This window comes from Saccostrea cucullata, unplaced genomic scaffold, assembly GCF_032062105.1.
Source record: "Saccostrea cucullata isolate Sc308-1 unplaced genomic scaffold, CSIRO_AGI_Scuc_v1 ctg4860, whole genome shotgun sequence".
Classification (NCBI taxonomy): Eukaryota; Metazoa; Mollusca; class Bivalvia; order Ostreida; family Ostreidae; genus Saccostrea; species Saccostrea cuccullata.
In genome coordinates this window covers 28,696-49,522 of record NW_026931941.1, presented here as the reverse complement: position 1 = coordinate 49,522, position 20,827 = coordinate 28,696, and the positions used below count along the sequence as shown (strand labels likewise).

General features: G+C 31.7%; 1 protein-coding gene across 1 annotated transcript; it reads right to left on the bottom strand.

Moving 5' to 3' along the window:
• Positions 1-488: 488 nt before the first annotated feature.
• On the bottom strand, positions 489-20,821 carry LOC134234050 (uncharacterized). Its single transcript, XM_062716097.1, has 32 exons — positions 20,644-20,821; positions 16,476-16,563; positions 16,272-16,308; positions 15,679-15,799; positions 14,545-14,596; positions 14,072-14,172; positions 13,715-13,806; positions 13,459-13,505; positions 13,030-13,084; positions 12,737-12,812; positions 12,566-12,650; positions 12,028-12,314; positions 11,856-11,910; positions 11,486-11,632; positions 10,975-11,198; positions 10,349-10,479; positions 9,621-9,802; positions 9,227-9,372; positions 8,752-9,081; positions 7,078-7,220; positions 6,876-6,946; positions 6,471-6,631; positions 5,925-6,094; positions 5,657-5,831; positions 4,502-5,112; positions 4,036-4,295; positions 3,564-3,770; positions 2,679-2,876; positions 2,292-2,431; positions 1,854-2,016; positions 1,052-1,122; positions 489-650 (listed from the first exon to the last, which is right to left on the bottom strand). Exons 1-32 carry the CDS (start codon positions 20,809-20,811, stop codon positions 489-491), a joined length of 4,956 nt encoding a protein of 1,651 aa, XP_062572081.1. The 5' UTR covers positions 20,812-20,821.
• Positions 20,822-20,827: the final 6 nt, after the last annotated feature.

Sequence of the window (20,827 nt, the reverse complement as noted above, 5' to 3'; positions counted from 1 at the left end):
AGAGAGACTTGAAAATTTGAAAATATATATTTAATATATAAAAATGCTTATCATTTACTATCGAGAAAACGACATGTCCCTTTTTTTTAGAACATCGAATTTTACTTATTGCATGAAAACGTACTTTACACAGTTCCTTCTTTTTATTCTTAAAGTAAAATGCATTTTTGAAAATAGGTGATGCATGTATCTGGTTTCAATTTATATTTTATGGAGCCAACATTTACTTAAGGAATTGATTAAGTTTAAAAGGGAATCGTTATTGTTCGATTTTCATCCGACTATGTTTTCAAAATACTCTTGACTATCGTCTCCCTCATTTAGACGCATGTCTTTTTTCACACACATCGAAGCGGTTTGATGATCAAGACTTATTTCCATTGTTTATTTATTACTTTATTTATTTCCCGGGCGACAATTGATGGTTACACCTGTTTTCTTGTTTTATGAAGAAATAAAATGTATTCCTAAAATCAGACTCAAAATACCTACTTTACGTCAAGAGGAAATTTATTATACGTTATTTCTGCCGTTATTGGAAATCGCGTCTCTAGTAGATATCCTATGAGTCTTAATCCAGCTCTAAAAATAAAAAACTTAATCGCCACTCCTCCCCATACTTTTGCCCCTGCCCAGGGGGTAAGTGTTCCCTGGAAAAAAATATATATATATTTATATGAAGTATATACCAAATATACCATGCATTTGATATTTAAAAAATGTTTTTTTACATTTTTTAATGAAAATGTTTCAACTTCTTTTAATAAAAAGTTAAATGCATAATAAATAATACGAGAAACAATCTAGCTCGCAGTTTTTAATATCACTACTAATTTTATTGTTAATGATACAATTTGTAGACTTGTATTCATCTTACGTACATTTGTCTTGAAACTATACAAAGAATACAAAGACCGACTTATATTCTATCTACATTCGTCTTGAAACTTTGTCTTGAAACTTAGAATATAAAGACCGACTTGTATTTTATTTACATTTATCTTGAAACTTACATTTGTAAAATAGAAAGACCGACGTATAATCTACTTACCTTTGCTTTGAAACTTAGAATACAAAGACCGACTTGAATTCTCAGGCCAATGGACGCTCCAGCTCCTAATTCTATAAAGACATTTACATATAATTAATACATGTATGAATTATTTTATTGTGACGATAGCATCTGCCTGTAACATACATATATGTTAAACAAGAAATGTTTTTTAAAACATTTCTCCCCCTATGAAGCAGTGTTAACTTTAATATAGAATAAATCTAACCAACCGTCAGGTGCGAATCAGTATACCTCTATTTTAAAATGGAGCATAATATAAATGACACTACTTATGTTTTTGTGGTCACAAACTTAAAAAAAATATCATACTACTTGTTAAAATTTCATTTAAAATTTGGACGCTCAATCCTCCATGGCACCTGATCCCATCTCTGATGTTTCGGAGGTCCGTGTTTGCTCTGCTCCTATTTTGTATTGTTTAATGGACTAATGAGCTTGAATACTGTACGTTATCTCCATATATTTCATAGTAAAATTAATTTCAATTTCACTTATTTATATAAATTATTATAATCTAAATCTAGTCATATTGAATTCAACATCTCAATAAGCTATTAATATACCCACCGTGCCATTTTTAAAAACGTATACAGTATCTGACACCATGAAAATATATAGTTCTATTAAAATATTTTAACATATTACCTTTTTTTTATCATTTCCTACTTGACTCCAATCATTATATACATATTTTTAAATGAAAAAAAAATGATTATAAGATTTTTTCTGAAAAAAAGTTACTTTTGATATTTGAGACTAAGATATCAATAGAACTAACCAAAATATAATGGAACAGGGCCAACCATGATCGGACCGATGTCCAAATCCAGAAACTCGAAGTCCTTTGTCGGAAATGGTATTTCTACATCTGCGCAGAAGTCTACCTTATTCTGGAACTCTTTGCCCATTATTTTCAAAAGAGTCCTTGGATCGTTTATCAACTTTAAAAACAGAAGAAAAAATAAATCAGTCATTATGAATTTCATTCTAAATAATCAATTATTTTCCTGACACAGGAAATTCAGTTTCAGATTCCTTTTTGATAAAACAATGTAGACACTACGTTTGCAGTATTCGTGAACAGATGCTGATCATCTCTTTAATTTTAAAGTAGCATTAGCTTTGTGTCTATAAAGGCCAAGCTTTGGCGGATTGATTTCATTCATATGGTTTTGAATAGCTTAATTTTTAATTTTAAAACAAAAAGAAAACTTACCTCGTCCATCATAGCTTCTCTTATGGTGTCAAGGATTTTAAGAATCTCTTTATCAAGAAGGTGATTTTCGGAAAGTTCTGCTATGAAATCTTGAACAGTTATGCTATCCATAGTCGGCAATACGAGGGTGTTTCCATCTCCTATGGTTTCAAATAAAATCAATATATATATTCAAATTTCCAAACGTATTCTTACGGTCCAAACTTTCGTGCTAAAAGTTTAATGATATTTACTATAAGTTTAGTTTTTCAAAAAATAAAATGTTTATTTGGTGAATGATGAATAGAATGCTTAAACATTTTGTTCCTATTTTTATTAAATTCTAAGATGAACAGAACCAAGAAAGAACTATTTCGTTTTTGACAAAACAATATTGTGATTGCTGACCTGAGTAACATGTCGTATCAACTTCGTAGTTCAATAGCACTGGTACAGTATGCAAGCAAGAAATAAAATCAGACACACAGAGTTCTGCAGAAAGGGAGATAATTGCAGTTGTCCAGTCAAATTTTACAGAAACAACTAAGTTTGCAGACATTAAGGTAGACACTTCCACTAAAGGAACCCTCTCCTCCATTTCAACACCTGAAATAAAAATAAATCTCTTTATTTTATCTCAACTATAATTCAATCATCAGAATGTCAAACGCAACAAGGTTTGCTTCGAATAAGGGCTAGGGCCAACAGCACATTATGATTCGAGGAAATAGAGGATACTTCAGAACCATGCATCTATCAGCCTCGCTCAATCGGTTTTCTACTTTCATTTGAGACTTCATTGTTTATACAATAAAACTTGTCTTATTCAGACACTAGTGGTTCTGCCCGCGTGGCGCAGTGGTTAAAGCGTCTGTTCTAGAGTCGCGAAGTAAGGAGTTGATACTCATGTCGCGATTTCGAATACCACTGTAGGACGCGGAGACCGTTCCTTCGGATGACACCGTATAAACCGAGGTCCCGTGTCGCAGTAGGTGCTGGCATGAAAAAGATCCCTCATGCTCAATGGCCGTGAGTGCTGAGTATAGGACAAAGTTTGTAGCTCTCTATCGGCAAGTGGTGGCGTCTCCATATAGGTGAAAAGTCCTCAAGAGGGGCGTTAACAATATACAATCAATCAATCACAACGGGTTCTGGAGAAGTCGGCCATATTAGACACATTCCGGAATTAGACAAGTTTTACTGTATCGAGTTTCGACCATATAAAAACATAAATTTCTTTCTTTCTATAGTTTCTTAATGCAGATATTCAGATATATAAAAAGTATTACCTACCATCTTGAAAATTTATTACAAAAGAAGTTGAGTGTGTTGTTACATTGATTTGTTTTAAACATCCGTTCATTTTGATGTCAGTGGTAACCATTAGTCTGTGATTAGCATGGGAAAGTAAAACAGCACAGGAAATTTCATTGCAACTTCGATGAACAAAACAGACATTTCCAGGGCCTTTTTGAAGTCTGTTGAGAAACATCGGGCAATCTATAGAAAAGATATATTTATCAAATATTTAAACCTATCTTTTAAAAAAAGCAATCTCTCAAATATCTCTAATCTTTGCACATATAGATATATAAATAAAACTTTACATTAAAAAAACAAATATCTATGTAATGTATGCCGAAATTTAATAATTATTTACAATATATATACCTTGGATTTATAAATAATATCAATTAATTTCTGACAATATCCTTTTATTCTCAAAGAAATTAAATTTATGAATTATTAATTTTTGTACACAAACCATTTTCAGTTCTTGAGAGAACCCTTGAAACCATGTTTGACTTGGATCCAGACGCGCTGCTGAACGAGGCCGATAATAAACTCCGAAGCTTTGACATCGATAATCCATCCAAGTTTTGAGCAGAAATGGACGATCGAAGTTGCATAAGTTTATCATAAACAATTTTCATTTCCGTTTCAACTTTATCTCCAAGTAATTCTTTGATTCTGCCAAGGGTATAAGCATTAACATTAACCAGATCGAGGAGGTTAGGTCCAGTCCTGAAATATAATAGGAATACACAATGTTACTGAAGATTATATATTTTTAGAAATAAAACCAGGTATTATATCTCTGTCCCCTAATTATGAAAAGAAATGTTGCATTGAAACGCCTGGACTTTTCTTATCACCAAATTAACAGAAAAGAACTAAAATGTAATAAATTATACATGGCCTGTTACTTAAATATAATGAAAATACATCACCTGTTACTTGAAAAATCAAACAGCTGTTTGGCTATGTCCTTAAAGTTTTTAACTAGACCCTTGAATCCGTCCTTGAACTTGTTCCACGCACCAACAGCCACAGGGTCATCAGGAGAAGCCACTTCGAACTCTGGAGGACGATAGTTAGGTTCTTCATCAGGAAATTCGTTCCCAATATCTTCAGCTCCTGAAAACGTCGCTCTTGAAATTTCTTCGTCTGTCTTGTCTAGGGTTTCCCCAACAGCATCAGCCGAAACAACGCTGAGAAAATTAATATAAGTGTAGTCCTTGCATTCCCAGATCCATTCTGGGGTGGGAAGCAGGTGATCCAGAAATGGAGATGGATCGATGTATTTATAATCAGAATCGGACATCTTTTCCGTTGATCTTTTCCGCACAGACACGTGGATAGAATTATAATCGCAAGGTGATTTGTCGGCTTTTCCAATGACATCTTTTCCCGCTGACAGAAACTCCCCCTCGGATGAGATGGACGACTTCGGAATTATACCTTCTATTACGATTTCAAATTCGATAAAATCTTCATCTGTAGGCAAGATTACCACTCTATTGTTTTCTTTAAAAACTTCGCCATTAACAGGACTTCGAATCTGCAAATGTTATTGAAAATTAAACTTTAAGAGAACCCAAGCTGAAGACGATTTACAAGGTAAATTTTCAAATGGTGGTTTCGTGTGATTAAAGCTTTTTTATATATACCGTACGTGTACATAATTTGGCGTATTCAAAATTTAGCGAAATCAATGGATATGGAGTTGTTGACGTGCTCATGAATTAGCGTCAAACATTTTCGTGCCGTATATTCTATTCAGAAATGAATTCTTAGCGGTATTCATGATTTAGCGCATCCTCGTCTGCGCGAAAGCCGCTAAAATATGAAGTCCGCTATTTCTAGTACACATACAGTAATTTTTTTTCCCTTTTCTCCTGTTTTCTTTGTTTTAACCATATCGAAATATATCATAATTTTATTGTGATGAAGTTAAAATTGATATCTTCCGTTGGTTTCATTTACTATTAAGTGATCAAAGTTGCATCTCAGTTATGCACAATTATATCATTGTGTATCTGGCTGTTTCAATATTTTCTAAATTATAATGATTAAAAAACTTTCAGATGCATAAGAAAGCATACGTCAGCTAAGTAACCAATTCGAACATCAACACCAAGTGTCTGATATCTTCCGTTGGTATTCGTAGGCCAAACCCCTACTCCACAAGTAGAATCCTCATTTCTCCGCCGCTTGGGAAATTTTATGTGGAATTTGGAACCGAATATCTTTTGTATAATATTTTTTGTCTTTATGAACCTATAATAAATGATGCATTTGTTATTTCAGAAACAAAGGGGAAAGAAGTAAAGTGATTTTTTTCAGACAAAATGTTAATTGTATACGTCTTACATATCTCTGACTGTAGTATATCCAGACTTGATTGCTTTGACGGCATTCAATACAGAGTTGAAAGCATTGAAAAAGGGAGAAACTAATTCGCCCAAAGTGTCCTGAAACTGAGTTGTTATGTCCCCAAAGGACTTCTTGATAGCCTCAATAAATATATTGGTTTGCTCTCTCTGCAAAACAGTTCATGGCATATTTTTATGTTTTTTTTAATTGACTTCAGATTACGGAAAAAATGTATATAATCAACATTTAGATAAAGCGATTTGAAATAATTACAAATAACTCAGTAATAACGGTAACAGAAATCAAACGAGGATAGTTATTTTTATCCAAATGAAAATCCTGTATTTTATTTGATGTTTATTAGTATTGTCTTATTTTCGTGAATTTTGTTTTATAAAATATGGCATGAAACATTGTGTTTATGTAACTTCGATAAAGAGATCACCACTGAATGATTCACTTTTTAAACTGATTGTTCACCTGCCTTAAACATGAGTGCATTATCCAAAGAAAAACATACAATTAATTAACATTTCACATTACCGTCATTGACACCCCGTCCGTTAGTGCCGTGGAAAGTTCATCCTCGAACTCTTCGGTGGAAGGACTCTCCTTCTTGTCAAAAAGAAGTCCAAAAAGGTCTTTGACATCTCCTAAAATCTCCTTAAAATCTTCCCAGTAGTCCACCCAAAATGGTGTACCGCCTAAATTAAGAAAAAGGTCGGTAATAAGGACGACATCATAATTATGCGTTTTCGAAAAAAAGGGACAGAGGTGAGAAAAAGCTACTTGTATACTCATATTCTTTCATGAATTTCCGTTTGTTCAGAGAAGTTACATGCGTTCCATTTTTTTTTTATTAAAGTGATTTATATTGGAACACAAAAATGTGATTTCTTCTTTTACCAAGTTTTCTTTCTTTACTCATTGCTAATAAGCAAACGTTACCTTTCAGAAATGACAAACTCTCTACAACTTTGTTTTTTACGTCTAGAAACATTCCAATAGCAAGCTTAATGCTGCAAAGAAAAGTGAACTTACTCTGACAATCTATTTATTAATTACATGTAATTAAATCCCTAGCATCCAATTATTAGAAACAAATGTGAACAATATAAATTAAATAACTACATGTAATATCCAAACTAACTCTAGTACAGATTTTCCAAACACCGTGACAGACTGTACGGGATTTGACAAGAAGTTCTTCAGAGCTGACACTATTGATGCAACAGAGTCAAACAACTTTTTGGCAACATAGGGAAGTGTCACTGTGATAGCATCGGCAATCGTCTACAATGATGAGAGAAAATTTCAATTTATTTCAATAATACAGACTTATCTCAATGATAAATATTTGAAATAATTAGAAATTACTTAAAACAGAATCTTCATGAAAATATAGTTATTATCCTCCACAACAGAGTTAGAAGGGGAAATGTGATGTGCTTGTGTGTGCGCGTTTGTGCAAGTGAGTAAAGTATGTGTTATTTTGTTCTTTGCGAAACGGAAGTGAAGTAATTTTCAGCGGGATTGAAATCGAATGCTATCTAGACTTATACGAGGGTTGTCCCGTAAAATCGTGGACAAGTTGTCTAGTGTAAAAAATAAACATCACAGCTTTCTTAGATTTTCACTATTATTTAGTACATATTTTAGTAATATACACAACAAATTACAGATAAATGTATGGATAAATAAACAAATTATAAGATTTTATGCCATGTATTGTATCACCTTACGGCGCATGGATTACAACGTCAAAATGTCTAAAACAGCGTCACGTTTTATCTTTGCTAAAAATGAAATTGGATGAGTCCGACTTAAATTTAGGAATTTCATTGATACACATTCTTTAGTCTCCATAAACAGTCGAAGAACCAGTTGGCACCCTCATGCGATCTTCTGAAGATTTATCAGTAAGTTACGGACAATATTCTCACCATCATTCAACTAATAGAAAATCTCATATCGGCGGTCTACTGTGACAGCGTCTTTTGCTATTACATTAAGAGTTTGTCCGTATGTTTTGTACCCCCCACGGACTCGATCAAAAAAGACTTTGCTTAGAAAACTCCTATTCCATTTGTATAGTTAAGTTATGGTGATATTTTTATAATCTTTTTTTTCTTCTATGGTCATTCCAAGTCTCTAAATGTGTCATTACAACATCGAATTAAAACGGAACTGCTCTCCGGTGCGCCGTAACGTCATAAAACGTCGCCATTTTTCGTGTGTTGTGTTTACCACTTTCCCATTTCGAATGCTCAAAAACTGCCAAAAATGAAGCAAATGCCTTAAAATTTTTACAGAGACTACAAAATTGATTGTGGAATTCAATTAGGATAATTTTAATCCAAATCTTAAGTATTTAAAACTTTTATTTTGAATTCAAACTTGTGTATTCTTTAATAAAACCTTCGCTTTTTGTCAGTGCGCCGTAGGACAATACCCCGTGCACATTCAATCATAATAAAATCTTTATTAACATCAAGAATACACGCATTTTGCCTATATTTTATCAAAAAAATTAGCATGCACTTAAATATGATAAATAAACATTTACTGAAATTTATCATCTTAGTATTACTTTTCGAGAAAAACGCTTTGTCCACGATTTTATGGGACAACCCTCGTAGATTTGCTTCTTGCGAGGTGATGCTGTATTTTGCTGTGTCCGTGTTTAGATGAAAATATATTCATGTGAAAAATCCACGTAATGTGTGTATCATCAAAATAATGATTTTTCGTTATAAAATACCCTTTTTTGAGATATGAGATTTTACTATTTTTTCTCAAAGCGCACAAAAAATCAAGTCCTTACACTATAAAACTCTGTAAGGTCCTCCTTCACATCTTCCACAAAATATCTGGCTTTGATAATTATCTTCTTAATTTGGTCAATCCATGGAACACCTCCGTACTCAATGACCTTCATGACAGCTTTGATGACATTTTGAATGATGTTTTCTAAAATAAGGGGAAAGTTTTTGACCAGCTCAATAATCTTGTTGACAATATAGTCAACACCCTTGTCAAATAACTGAATGATGTCTTTGAAAGCCTTGATGGCGTCCTTTACAGGGTCAACCACTGTTTTCACGATTCTGTCGAATATCGTTGCCAAATCCTGTATGCCATTCACTCCAAAGTCCTGTAATTAAAATAAGAAGAAAATACTCCATATTTATGCGTATTTTTGCACTCAATTGATTTAAAATTTTAAAAATTTCAAGAAAGTCCCGTTGATATCAACACTCCTTTTACTACATAGGTTCATTAGTAATAAATAAGAATACCTTTAGTATGTTGATATCATATCCTGCATGTCCTCTGTAGCAGGCGTGAGCTCGGAAGAGATATTGTTCTATTCCAAGCCAACCAACCATAACTTTAGCGTATGCATCATCATAAACATTCAACATGGCGTGGCCGCTGAGTGGTTCTGAATCAAAACGAAGGAAAATAAATGATGAATTTTTCTCTAGATGTAATGTCTTTACTCTCAGATAAACACAGGAGTCAAAAAACATGAATATTGCATAATTTTATTTTCATACTTCTGTTCGGTTATTCCAAAAATAATTAATTTTTTACTGCAATGAAATCGTAGTTTACCAGTATGGTTTTTTTTTTACATTTTGTACTTTAACCTTATGCTTAGAGATTTAGATAAAGTAACATATTACATACTTATTTCTATTTCAAGTTCATTTGTCAAAATAAGCCCAATTCCTGCTCCTAGGGCACTATTTCCCATCTGTTTACTCCATTGTATCCCCGGAAGTCTCATTGCAAAGAAGAAGCCATCTTTGAACTTAACATCAAGAATACCTCTTTTCACACGCATCAAAGTTTGGTATGAGTAGTTTCGGCTGCAACAAAGTTAACATACATGTACCGGATTCAAATATTCATTAAAAGATTATGACATTAATATATCTAAATAGAAATATTTATGCATTTTCCTTCTTTATGGTATTCAATTATATATAAGAACTTTTGTTTCTCCTTTCTTTAGAGGCTGCGCATGCGCTTTTTAGACCATTCATATTCATAGAAAAACTGTATATTAAACGATTCCAATAAAAATGAAGATCTCAAGATTTCATAGACATGTTTATATATGAAAATGATGAAGTGTTAAATGATATATTGCAAAATGTTCCTTTTTAGCTTTCAAAGAGAGGGGAAAGTTGACTGAGGATTTAATACGTGATAAATGATAAGCATAATTTATATGTTTCCACAATGTATATGCCTGATCTGAAATTGTAAATTTAACATTTCAAAAAATATGACTGTACTTTGGCCCGGTGGCCTGTAATACTCAATTCAATAAATGCATGTATCTATCTACATATCATAGACATGTACGCAAAAATCACTTAAATGTGTTTATCAAAAAGTCCTATACATACCTTAAAATGATATCTCGATGTTGCGGAAGGCTTCTTTTCGATAAAGGGTGTTTCTCAAAGTATTCCATCGCTTGCTGTCTAACCAGGGAAGATTCATCGTTGACAAGAAGATCAAGCAAAGCAACGGAACTCTATTGATAATAAAAAGAAAAATTAAATATTCAACAACCATGTCTTTGCACCTTCATTTTCATGGTCTCCAAAACTTCTTATCCCTGAACTTTAAGAATGAAATATTATGGTAACAAACAGTAATCGAGCTCAAAAGTTTACAAAGTTCATTGAACTTGGAATTTGGAGCAGAGACCTCTTATTTTTTCAGAGGCGGGATCACATGCCATGGAGAAGTATACAATTCCTCTCATCAATTGGCCACGCCAACCGGAGAATTCCTTATAATAATCAGGCCCATGGATCTTGAAACACACTTAGACTTAAGTCAAAATTTTTCATAATCTAGAAAATGTTTAATAATGTTTCAAACTTGTTAAAAGAAACTCTCAATTTCCATATAACAGCAGATTGATTAAACAAAATTGGAAAGAATTTCATTTTGTGATTTAAGCTTAAGATCCTCAATTATTCATGAACCTGGGGCCAGGTAGACAACCGGGGGTAAATAATACCTCTGTGCAGCTGAAATGTCTCATTCCTATAATAGCAGCCCTCCTCCAACTGTTGTCTCCCTCCCCGGGCCTCATGTACGTCAAGAGGTAGTCCCTGGCCTGTCCCGAATTTCCTGAGGCGTGGATTAACACCATTTTGGAGTACGTGTAATTATGGACTTCACCATCAAATTTGTCCACTGGGCGACGTGATCTTCTTTTGTTGTACATTTCTTTATAATGCGCTGGAGTAAATGATATAATATTAAAACAGAACATGACAATAAAAGAGAAAATCATAATGCACACGAAAAATAAAAATATATTTCGATTAAGGTGTTACTTGCACTGACTTAACAATTTTTATTTCATTTGGATTTCTATATTACAGTGTAAGTAATTTTCTATTTATGATTCAATATGTAAAATATTTTCCATCTCAAACAGAGCAGATTTGATTTTTCAGAAAAGTATCTACAAAAATTTATGAAATGCCAGCATTAACATTTGGTTTAACGTTGAACTTCCTTACTCTGATTATGTGGAGTCAGCCATTTCTGAAGAGAATCCAGTAAATGGTCAGTCTTCTCGTCGTGCTCAGAATTGTTTCGAAATATTCTTATCAATGTTCCAAGTGCCAAGCAAGCATGTTTGTGGGTTTTTGTCATGGCAATTAATCCTTCAAAGATAATAAATTTCAACTGAAATTAAAATTACTATCAACCTAACAACCTCTATAAATTTTCAAGTCCTTTAAGACATTAAATTATGATCGTATTATATTTTTTTCTCTAGTTTATGCAATTGTCCAAACTGTAACTGATCAGAAGACATAAATTTATTGAAAGACCTCCGTTAATTGTTTAAATGAACCAGACTTTAAATGAAGATTCAGTATATACCTATATTGGCATGATCTGGACCAAGACATAAATCTTCCACGGCTTCTAACAAGGCCTGTAGGTATTACAAAACAAATGCTCAATTCTTAAGGACCAATTTCGAAAAACAATCGGGATTTTTCAATAAAATATAAAAACATTAAAGATCGGAATAAGCATAAACGAAAATTACCAGTGTGGGATTTTTCATGTCAGCTAAATGGAAAAATATTCGACAAATGGTCGTTTCATTGGCACCCTTCTTTTTCAAGAAATATCGGATAATCAGATTTTGTGTGGCATTGCGTCCCTCTTTGAATAAAAGATCAATGAATAAATTTTGTCTACTGGAGCAGTTTGTGTCATTTGATTGGCATTCCCTGGAGAACTCGCGTGTAGCTAGTTTTACATAATCCTCCTCTGGAAGGCGATTCACTATCTGCACCAGGTCCGCAAAGCAATCAGATCTGTTGCTATTGACTAGAACGATAAAAAAACAGCAAAATAGACTCATAACGAACAAGCTTATAATGAATTCCGTTTATAACGAAGTCATTTTTTGTATATCTTTAATATATTGTGAACTTGACGGATATAACGAATTATGTTCATAACGAAGTGAATTCGTCCATCCTTGGCACTTAGTTCTTAACGTGTTTTACTGTAGTTTGATTGTAAGACAAACTTGCTTAAATTATTAATATAAATTTTTAGGTTATTGCTTTATTTACCTTCATCTTTGTTAGCCTGAATACATGCTACATTTAATTCAATCTTGTTATTAACTTCTGATAAATCAGTGGTTTTTGGCTTCTCCTGTAAATAAAACATAAAAGTGAAATTTTATTAAAAAAATGATCTTTACTTTTAAAATCGAAATTTGATTCTAAAAAGTGTATTACCTTTTTAACAACAATGCTGTCATGAACTTTCAAATACTTGTTCAAGGGCGATAAAGCGTCAACTTTATTCAGTTTTCTGTAAATCAATTTAGCAAAAGATGCATTATGGTCACTTCAAATTAAGTAAACAAAGTATTATTTGGTTTTGAAAGAAAGATCATTAATACTTACAGTGTAGCTATTGATAAGTTATATTTTTAATTTTTTTACATTCTTTAGTACTTTACAGATATAGAAAAATGGAAAATGTTCCTAAATGAATGTAAGTTTTCGGAATTTATAAAAGTACTCACATTTTGCTGACAAGTTTAACTTCAGTTGTTGTATTCGATTCGATGTCTTTCACTTCTAAAAATCAAGATAAGGCAAAATATAATGGTTGAATTGATTACAAAGGTCACCATAATTATATTTTTATTATCATCAAATTGTCATGTACATGGACCTTTAACTTTTTAAACTGTATCCTAAAATTTTTGTTCATATAAACTGGTCTTAAATATGAAGTACATATAATGGCCATACCGAAGAATGAAATGGTTAAGAGTAGGGCAAGTACATGTTTATGGTCCCTGAAAAACATCTGATTTAAGATCAGATGCCATTAAGGAGTAAGCATCCTCTGTTGATGGGACAAACTCGCCTTGAACCGTTTGTCATAATAAGGTGAATGGAGTAGTTCATGGACATTTTAGTAGTAGAAACGATATACGATATACTACCTCCAGTCTTTACTTCTCTGATTTCTTTATCGCTAGGATCAGAGTGGCTGTAAATAAATATAATAAACCAATATTTTGGTCGATAAACTGATTTCTGAACCCTCGAACTGTCTTTATGATTTGTTATTTTATGCACTTCAATTGTAATAAAAAGAAAAGAAAAAAATTTAACAATTCATTTTTTAGATAAACAATAAAGATTGAATTTATTTTTCGTTGAGTGTTTCTCGAACTGAGGTTATGAATAAAAAAATACCTTGTTACCGGCACTTTATTTTTGTTCTGAAGAATAACTTTATCATCTGTGCGAACAAATTCAATGACCCCACCATGACTGTAGTGTAATGTCTAAGAAATAAATCATATCGTGCCGCCAAAAAAAGTTATATTTGATAAATAAAATCATACATATGCCTAATCATCATTATACTGTACAATATTTATACTGGATCATTAACAAAAAAAAATAAAGATGAATTCAATTATTTCAAGACCTTCATTGAAACCCATATGCAAAAAGATACTTAAAAGCTTTATGTTTGAGCTATATCAAAAAAGAATAAGGAAAATGATTTCACTCATTAATTTCAACAGATACTGAAATTTTCATTACCTTAGCATGTTTTCTATAGATTCTGTCTGTGCTCTCGTGAAATTTACTAACTCTATAACCAGAGGTTGTGCTCTGAATGTCGTACTTATGTGGCAAATAACCTGAAAAAATACTCAGTTAAATTAAATACTAGTTTAATTATCTTGCTTTTCTATCAAAAGCATTTACTTTTCAAAATTTTAGATATTTACTTGATAAAAACAAATAGCTAAAAAAATTATATACATGCAGCCATTGATTCCTGGTGGTTTGTGAGACAAAATATTTTAATAGTATCATGTGCCTTTAAAAAGGGAAATTAACTATGAAACCTATACCAGTAATGTAATTTAGCTTTCATTATCTGGATAAAGTTAATTTTTTGTCACGAAAAATGCTTTGCATCTAAAGAATAATTTAATGCTTGTGGGTGATGTTTCTTTTTTTCCCTCATTTTTAAACAGAAAAGTTCAATTTCATCATATCTTAATTACCTGAATGGTCATGTTCCCAGTTGTAAAACGTCCGCTTGTTTTTAAGACCAAGCTACAATAAAAATAGACAGCAGGGTTTTTTATAAGTACACTTATACTTAAAGAAAGACTTAGTCTTTTATAATAATATCGAGTAGAAAAAAGAATTCTAAGAACAAGGCGACTCCCTGGTCTTTGATTAGTTAAGTCTGTAGACAATGCTTTAATACCTTTTTCGGTAATTTATATCTACGTGTATAGAATTTTTCAGGCATGAGATAACTATATTTTTCTTTATTTCAAAAGATTTTATTGACCTGTCATATATGAAGAGTTTTGGTTCTATCAATTTGCAGACGACTACAGTTCTTAGTAAACAGACATTAAAGGACACATTTTATAACCAATTCTTTGACACCAATATAAATTTTGCTTTGATTGCTGAAACTTGTTTGACATGCACTTATGCTACGCAAAGACAACTGTCCGTAAACAATGGTATTTTTAAGGTGCTTGATCAAGCAATAAAACATTTTCTGTAGATTTAAATGGCGCAATGACTATATTGTTAAGGTACACTAAATTTCTAGCAATAGCTATAAGAAACAAGGTTTTGAATGCTTACAGTTATTACTGTCAAGGAAAAAAACAGTGTCAAATCTTCAAATATTATATCAATTAACCGAATAAGTTAACTTAATTTTAAGTTCACCTGGTGTCAATTACTTCAAAATGTGAATAAGGAAAATTCTCAGTATGATTTTTCAATGTTAAAGATCAGATCTAAAATTAAGAGATAATTAAATCTATGATACGCTAAAATATTGAAATGTAAAACTAATTTAGAAATGTTTATCAAAATTACATCACCGAAGCACTGTTTTGTGAAATATTTACTTTCATTTCACAGCTAAAAATGAAACTGATGATTGAAATATTAATCTAAGTCTTAGCTTTTTTCAAGATCCCGTTTCCCGTGAAGTTTACTGTTAAGGTATATAAACACAAATTTATAAAATGAAATACAGTATGTAGAGATAACGTACAGAATTAGAGCTAAAGAGTCCATTTCACATATGATTGCAAAATAGGAGCGGAGCAAACATAGACCTCTAAAACATCAGAAATGGGATAAGGTGCCATGTATTAACAAACCTTTCCTTTCGCTGATAGCACGCTGGCAAGAACCTTCTTTAGGTTCAATACGTCATTCTTCTCTTCGTGATGGTGTGCTATTTCCTTAATTAACCCGTCTTCTGATACATGGAACTCGAATCTGAATTATATTTGTAAAAAAAAAATAATATTATATAATTTGAAGTAGGTTTGTAATTTAAAAAAAAAGGATCACAAACATTGATTTTATTATTTACATGAATAATTATAAAATAAAAAATTTGGACGCCGGGTCTTTAATTGTTAACTTATGCATTGTATTCAGAAATTATTTTTTTCAGATTTGTCAGAGAGCTAGTATACATGTATAAAAAAAATTATTTTAAAACTATAACTGTGTCTAAAGCTTTAAATATTTATTCTCAAAAATGTACTTGACTTGACTTCAATTACACTTTTTTTATGTTTCCATTATGTACAATTTACGAACCCATAATAATTGTGCATTTGTGTATAGAAATCAAGAAATACTTTGTTAAATGGAATATCTTTTATGCTTCAAACTTCAAATATTACACAAAAATTGATGTTAAATATATGAATAATATTGTTTAATAAAGATTTATATGTACCCATTGTCGAAGTTCCATCCCACAGGATTGGTCTTGGCTAAATGATAATAAAAAAATTATATTTGAATTTCAAACAAATTTTCATTGTCTTAAATCCAATTAAAATTCGTTTTTAGAAATATTTTTGATTCCTTCTCTTCTCTATAATTCAAAACAAACTTCATAAACATGTAACATTTATGATCCACTTAAGATGGAGCTTACTTTTCCCGCCCGCTGACTGGGTAAAACTGTCCACATGAAGTTGACACAGTAGTGAGTTGTTCCCTTTCTCCACTGGTCTTACGCGGAACTGTCAGTTCAAACAAAAATTATTACATTTGATTTCTTATACACTTAAAAACATAGACATATAACTCTCTCTCTCTTTCGCTCACTTCCTCTCTCTCTATGGGACGTGGAGACCGGTCCTTCGGATGAGATGGTTTAAACCGAGGTCCCGTGTAGCAGTAGGTGTTGGCACGAAGAAGATCCCTCACTGCTCAATGACCGTAAGTGCCGAGTATAGGACAAAATTTGCAGCTCTCAACCAGCGTCTCCATAGGAGTGAAAAATTCTCGAGAGGGACGTTAAACAAATTTTCAAACAAATAACAACATGCTACAGTACTACACTGTGCATTTGAGGACTCGCGTATAAACAGTCCTTTCTGTATTTATTTTTCTTCCTATGTGTATTTTAATCATCATGGTTAATATTTTTTTTAATTTATGATATATAAATTTTTCGTTTTAGAATTAAAATATTACGGGTCATGATTTCCCCAACCTTGTTGTCTTCCTCAATCATCGTATTTATAATATTTTTTTTTATTTCAACTTTGATTTGCAATGTGTAAGTAACTCAAGTAGCATTTTTATTTTCCTTGATTATTGAATACTGTTCGTTATCTCCATATCCCTCTTTCATCATATTTCTTTCCTCCCTAGAGTTTACTTGTATGCAAATAAATTTATTTACATAAATGTTTATCAAGTATCCCACATACTTCAGCTGTTTTTATCTTAATTCAAAATGAGATGTTTTATTTTGTTTGCTTTCAAAATAAGGGTTTAAAATATTTCTTGCTTTTTATCTATGGCTTAAGTTATTGTCTTTTTAAGAGAACAGGTAGATTTTAATTGATAAATTAAAACTTTACCTATAAATTTTTAGAAATAAAGTAGATTTGTAATGTTCGTTATTTCTTAATGGACATTGACATGAAAATTGACAAAGAAGCAGCAGAGCATTCCTATATTAATTTCATAAGTTAAAAAGAATTTTTTTTTAAATTAACTCCCAAGCAATTGCACCAAAGTTCACACTTGCTCCTCTAATATAACACTCAGTATGGAAATTTGTCTGTAAATCAATTTTAAATTCGTATACCAGTATGTTATTAAAAGTCTACTTTCATTTTCGATTAAAACAGACATGTACACAAAACAATAGAACAACAGAAATAAAATTTTTTTAAAAAAAATTGTTGTGGTTACGGTTTGCGGAACCACTTTTTTTTTTAATTCATTAAAAAGATCGTTTCAATGAAGTTAAAATAAATATTCAACTGCAACTTTTACCCTATCACTTTCTTGAAATTTTCTGCTAAAGGATTCGTAAAGCCAAAGGTATTGTATCAGTATTTCTGCAGCCAATTTAGTTTACAATCATATTATAAATCGATGAAGTTACACAATCTATACAATTCTGTACACATGCTATTTCAAGATCTTAAACACTAATTCGATAATTTTGTAATCAACCTTTATTTCAAAAGAAAACAAAATTGGATTTTGCTATATACAGGCATCTTTCCTTTTAAATATAAAAAAAAATTATGAACAAGGAAATTTTCAAACCAATTTAAAGGAATAAATGAATACTAACAATACTTCGTTTACATAAATGTTGTTTGAATTTATAATTTTTCCTTAACGATTTCTATATTACATCCCGTTTTTAGCTCACCTGAGCCAAAGGCTCAAGTGAGCTTTTCTGATCAAAATTTGTCCGTCGTCTGTCGTTGTCGTTGTCGTCATTGTCGTTGTTGTTGTCGTTGTTGTCGTAAACTTTTCACATTTTCATCTTCTTCTCAAGAATCACTGGGCCGATTTCAACCAAACTTGGCACAAAGTATCCTTGGCTGAAGGGGATTCAAGTTTGTTCAAATGAAGGGCCACGCCCTTTTCCAAGGGGAGATAATCATAAATTTGTTAAAAATTAATGGCATTTTTAAAAAATCTTCTTCTCCAGAACCGCTTTTGGAAAGATGAAACTCATGTGGAAGCACGCTAGTGTAGATTCAAGTTTGTTCAAATCAAAAATAAAATGGCGAAGTTTTACATAGGAATATATAAAATTTTTTTTAAACATTAGTAACTAGGACAGGAAAGATGAAACTCATGTGAAAACTTAGTGTAGATTCATTTTGTTCAGTCCAAAATGGCCAACCCAAATTTTACATAGGAATATATAGGAAAAATTTTAAAAATCTTCTTCTCCAGATAACTGGGCCAGGAAAGATGAAACTCATGTGGAAGCATCCTCAGGTAGTTCTTCAAGTTTGTTCACATACCCCCCGAGGTAAGGCAGGGGCCAAAATGGCTGACCCAAGTTTTACATAGGAATATATAGGAAAAATCTTTAAAAATCTTCTTCTCCAGAACCACTGGGCCAGGAAAGATGAAACTCATGTGGAAGCATTCTAGTGTATTTTTGTTCAAATCAAACCCCCGGGGCAAGGGTCGGGCCAAAATGGCTGACCCAAGTTTTACATAGGAATATATAGGAAAAATTCACTGTCCACTGGGCCAGGAAAGATGTCATGTGGAATCATTTATATTAGATAGTTTTAAAATAATTTTTAATTTTACAGATATATAAAACCTTTTAAATCTTCTTTTCAAGATTCAAATGATTAGTGATATTTATATGGAATCATCCTCAGGTAGTGCAGATTCTAGTTTGTTCAAATGATGAACGCCTGGCTCTCCCGATGTGCTCAGGTGAGCGCTGTGGCCCCTGGGCCTCTTTGATTATATTAGCGGTCATATTTTAGGACTTAAATTTTCGGGTTCATTCATCTTTCACATTTATAATTATCTTCCCTTTCGAAAAAACAAATAATACAAAACAGAATTTTACAATATTCCACACTCCGTTTAGTATTAGAAATATGTGTAATAAACACAGGTAAATATACAGAATTATTCAAAAGAATAAGTCGTTCTTGTGCTATTTTTTTTAAAATTATTAATATTACAGGCAAATCATTTTTATTTAGTCCTTAGCCATATTTTCAAAAATAACTAATTTGCTTCAAAATTATATAAGAAACTCTTGTTACTAAGGCTTTATTAGGGACAAGTTTTCGTTTCCCAGGTATAATTTGTAATATAATGTATACTCAAATTATTTAGTCATCAGGAATTATTCTGGAAAGTCGCCAAAATATTATGTTGTCTTGGATAGGGAAGTTAAATTAATGATTTTTATGGTACTATTTAGAAAAAAGTGCAAGTATTTCATAATGAAAATACTCAATCGTGAAACTTATGTTACAATACTTGGAAAGGGTTGGTTTTGAAAGGGAAATTCCCTTTTCAAAAACCTTTAAACCTCAAAATCTCGTCTTGGCCAGTGCTCGCATTTAAAGAAGGCCCTAGTAAATAATTATCTGCCTAGACTTGCAAAAGGATACATTCTTTAGAGGGGAGATTTAAACGCAATAAACGTTGCACGATGTGCTTTGTTAATAAAATAACCTATTAATTTAACGTTGTTAAGAATATTTTTGCATTTCTCTGTACATTTGAATTTCCCCTTTTTTATCAAAATATTGCATATAAAGTAGTAATTAAATAAAGGTATCAACGAATATATATATACAAAAAACATCCCAAGAGAGAATGATCGAGTTTGTTTGTTCGCGGAATTTGATATAAAAACAAATTTAAATATACTTGTACTGCTGCTGGTTTTTGTAAAATAACAAATTCAAAATCATGCATACGTAACTAAAATCGCGTCCATCAATAAAATGATATTGGAAGATTTCCATAAATAGCTTATCTTCTGCAATAGTGCTCTAATTTTAAAACAATAAACACTTTAAAAAATTATACTGAACAATTCAGACAAGAGTAAATAAAATCAAAAATAAAATTTGTATTTTTTTTCCAAAAACTTTCATAAACACACACATATTCGCAAAAAGCATAAAATGATTATAAAATAGAAAAAGAAAGTAATTTCGTTTAAATATAGATATGATGAATAAAAGGTATGTTCAAAATTATATAAAAAGTTAACTTAAATATTAGGGGTTTATACCTTAGAATTTACAAAACAAAGATTCCTTGAGAGAAAGAAATCTTTAAAAATGTGTTACCTTAACGATGGTAGCAACTCTGAAATCGCCCAAAACCACTGATTCAGCCTTATAGTTGTAGTGGTATTCGTATCCAATGTCATAATTATAACCGTCAATGCTTCCAAATAGACAAATTAATAAAATACTGCCCCAAATAATTAAACTTTTACTGATTGGAGCCATCATACCTTCATGAGCACGG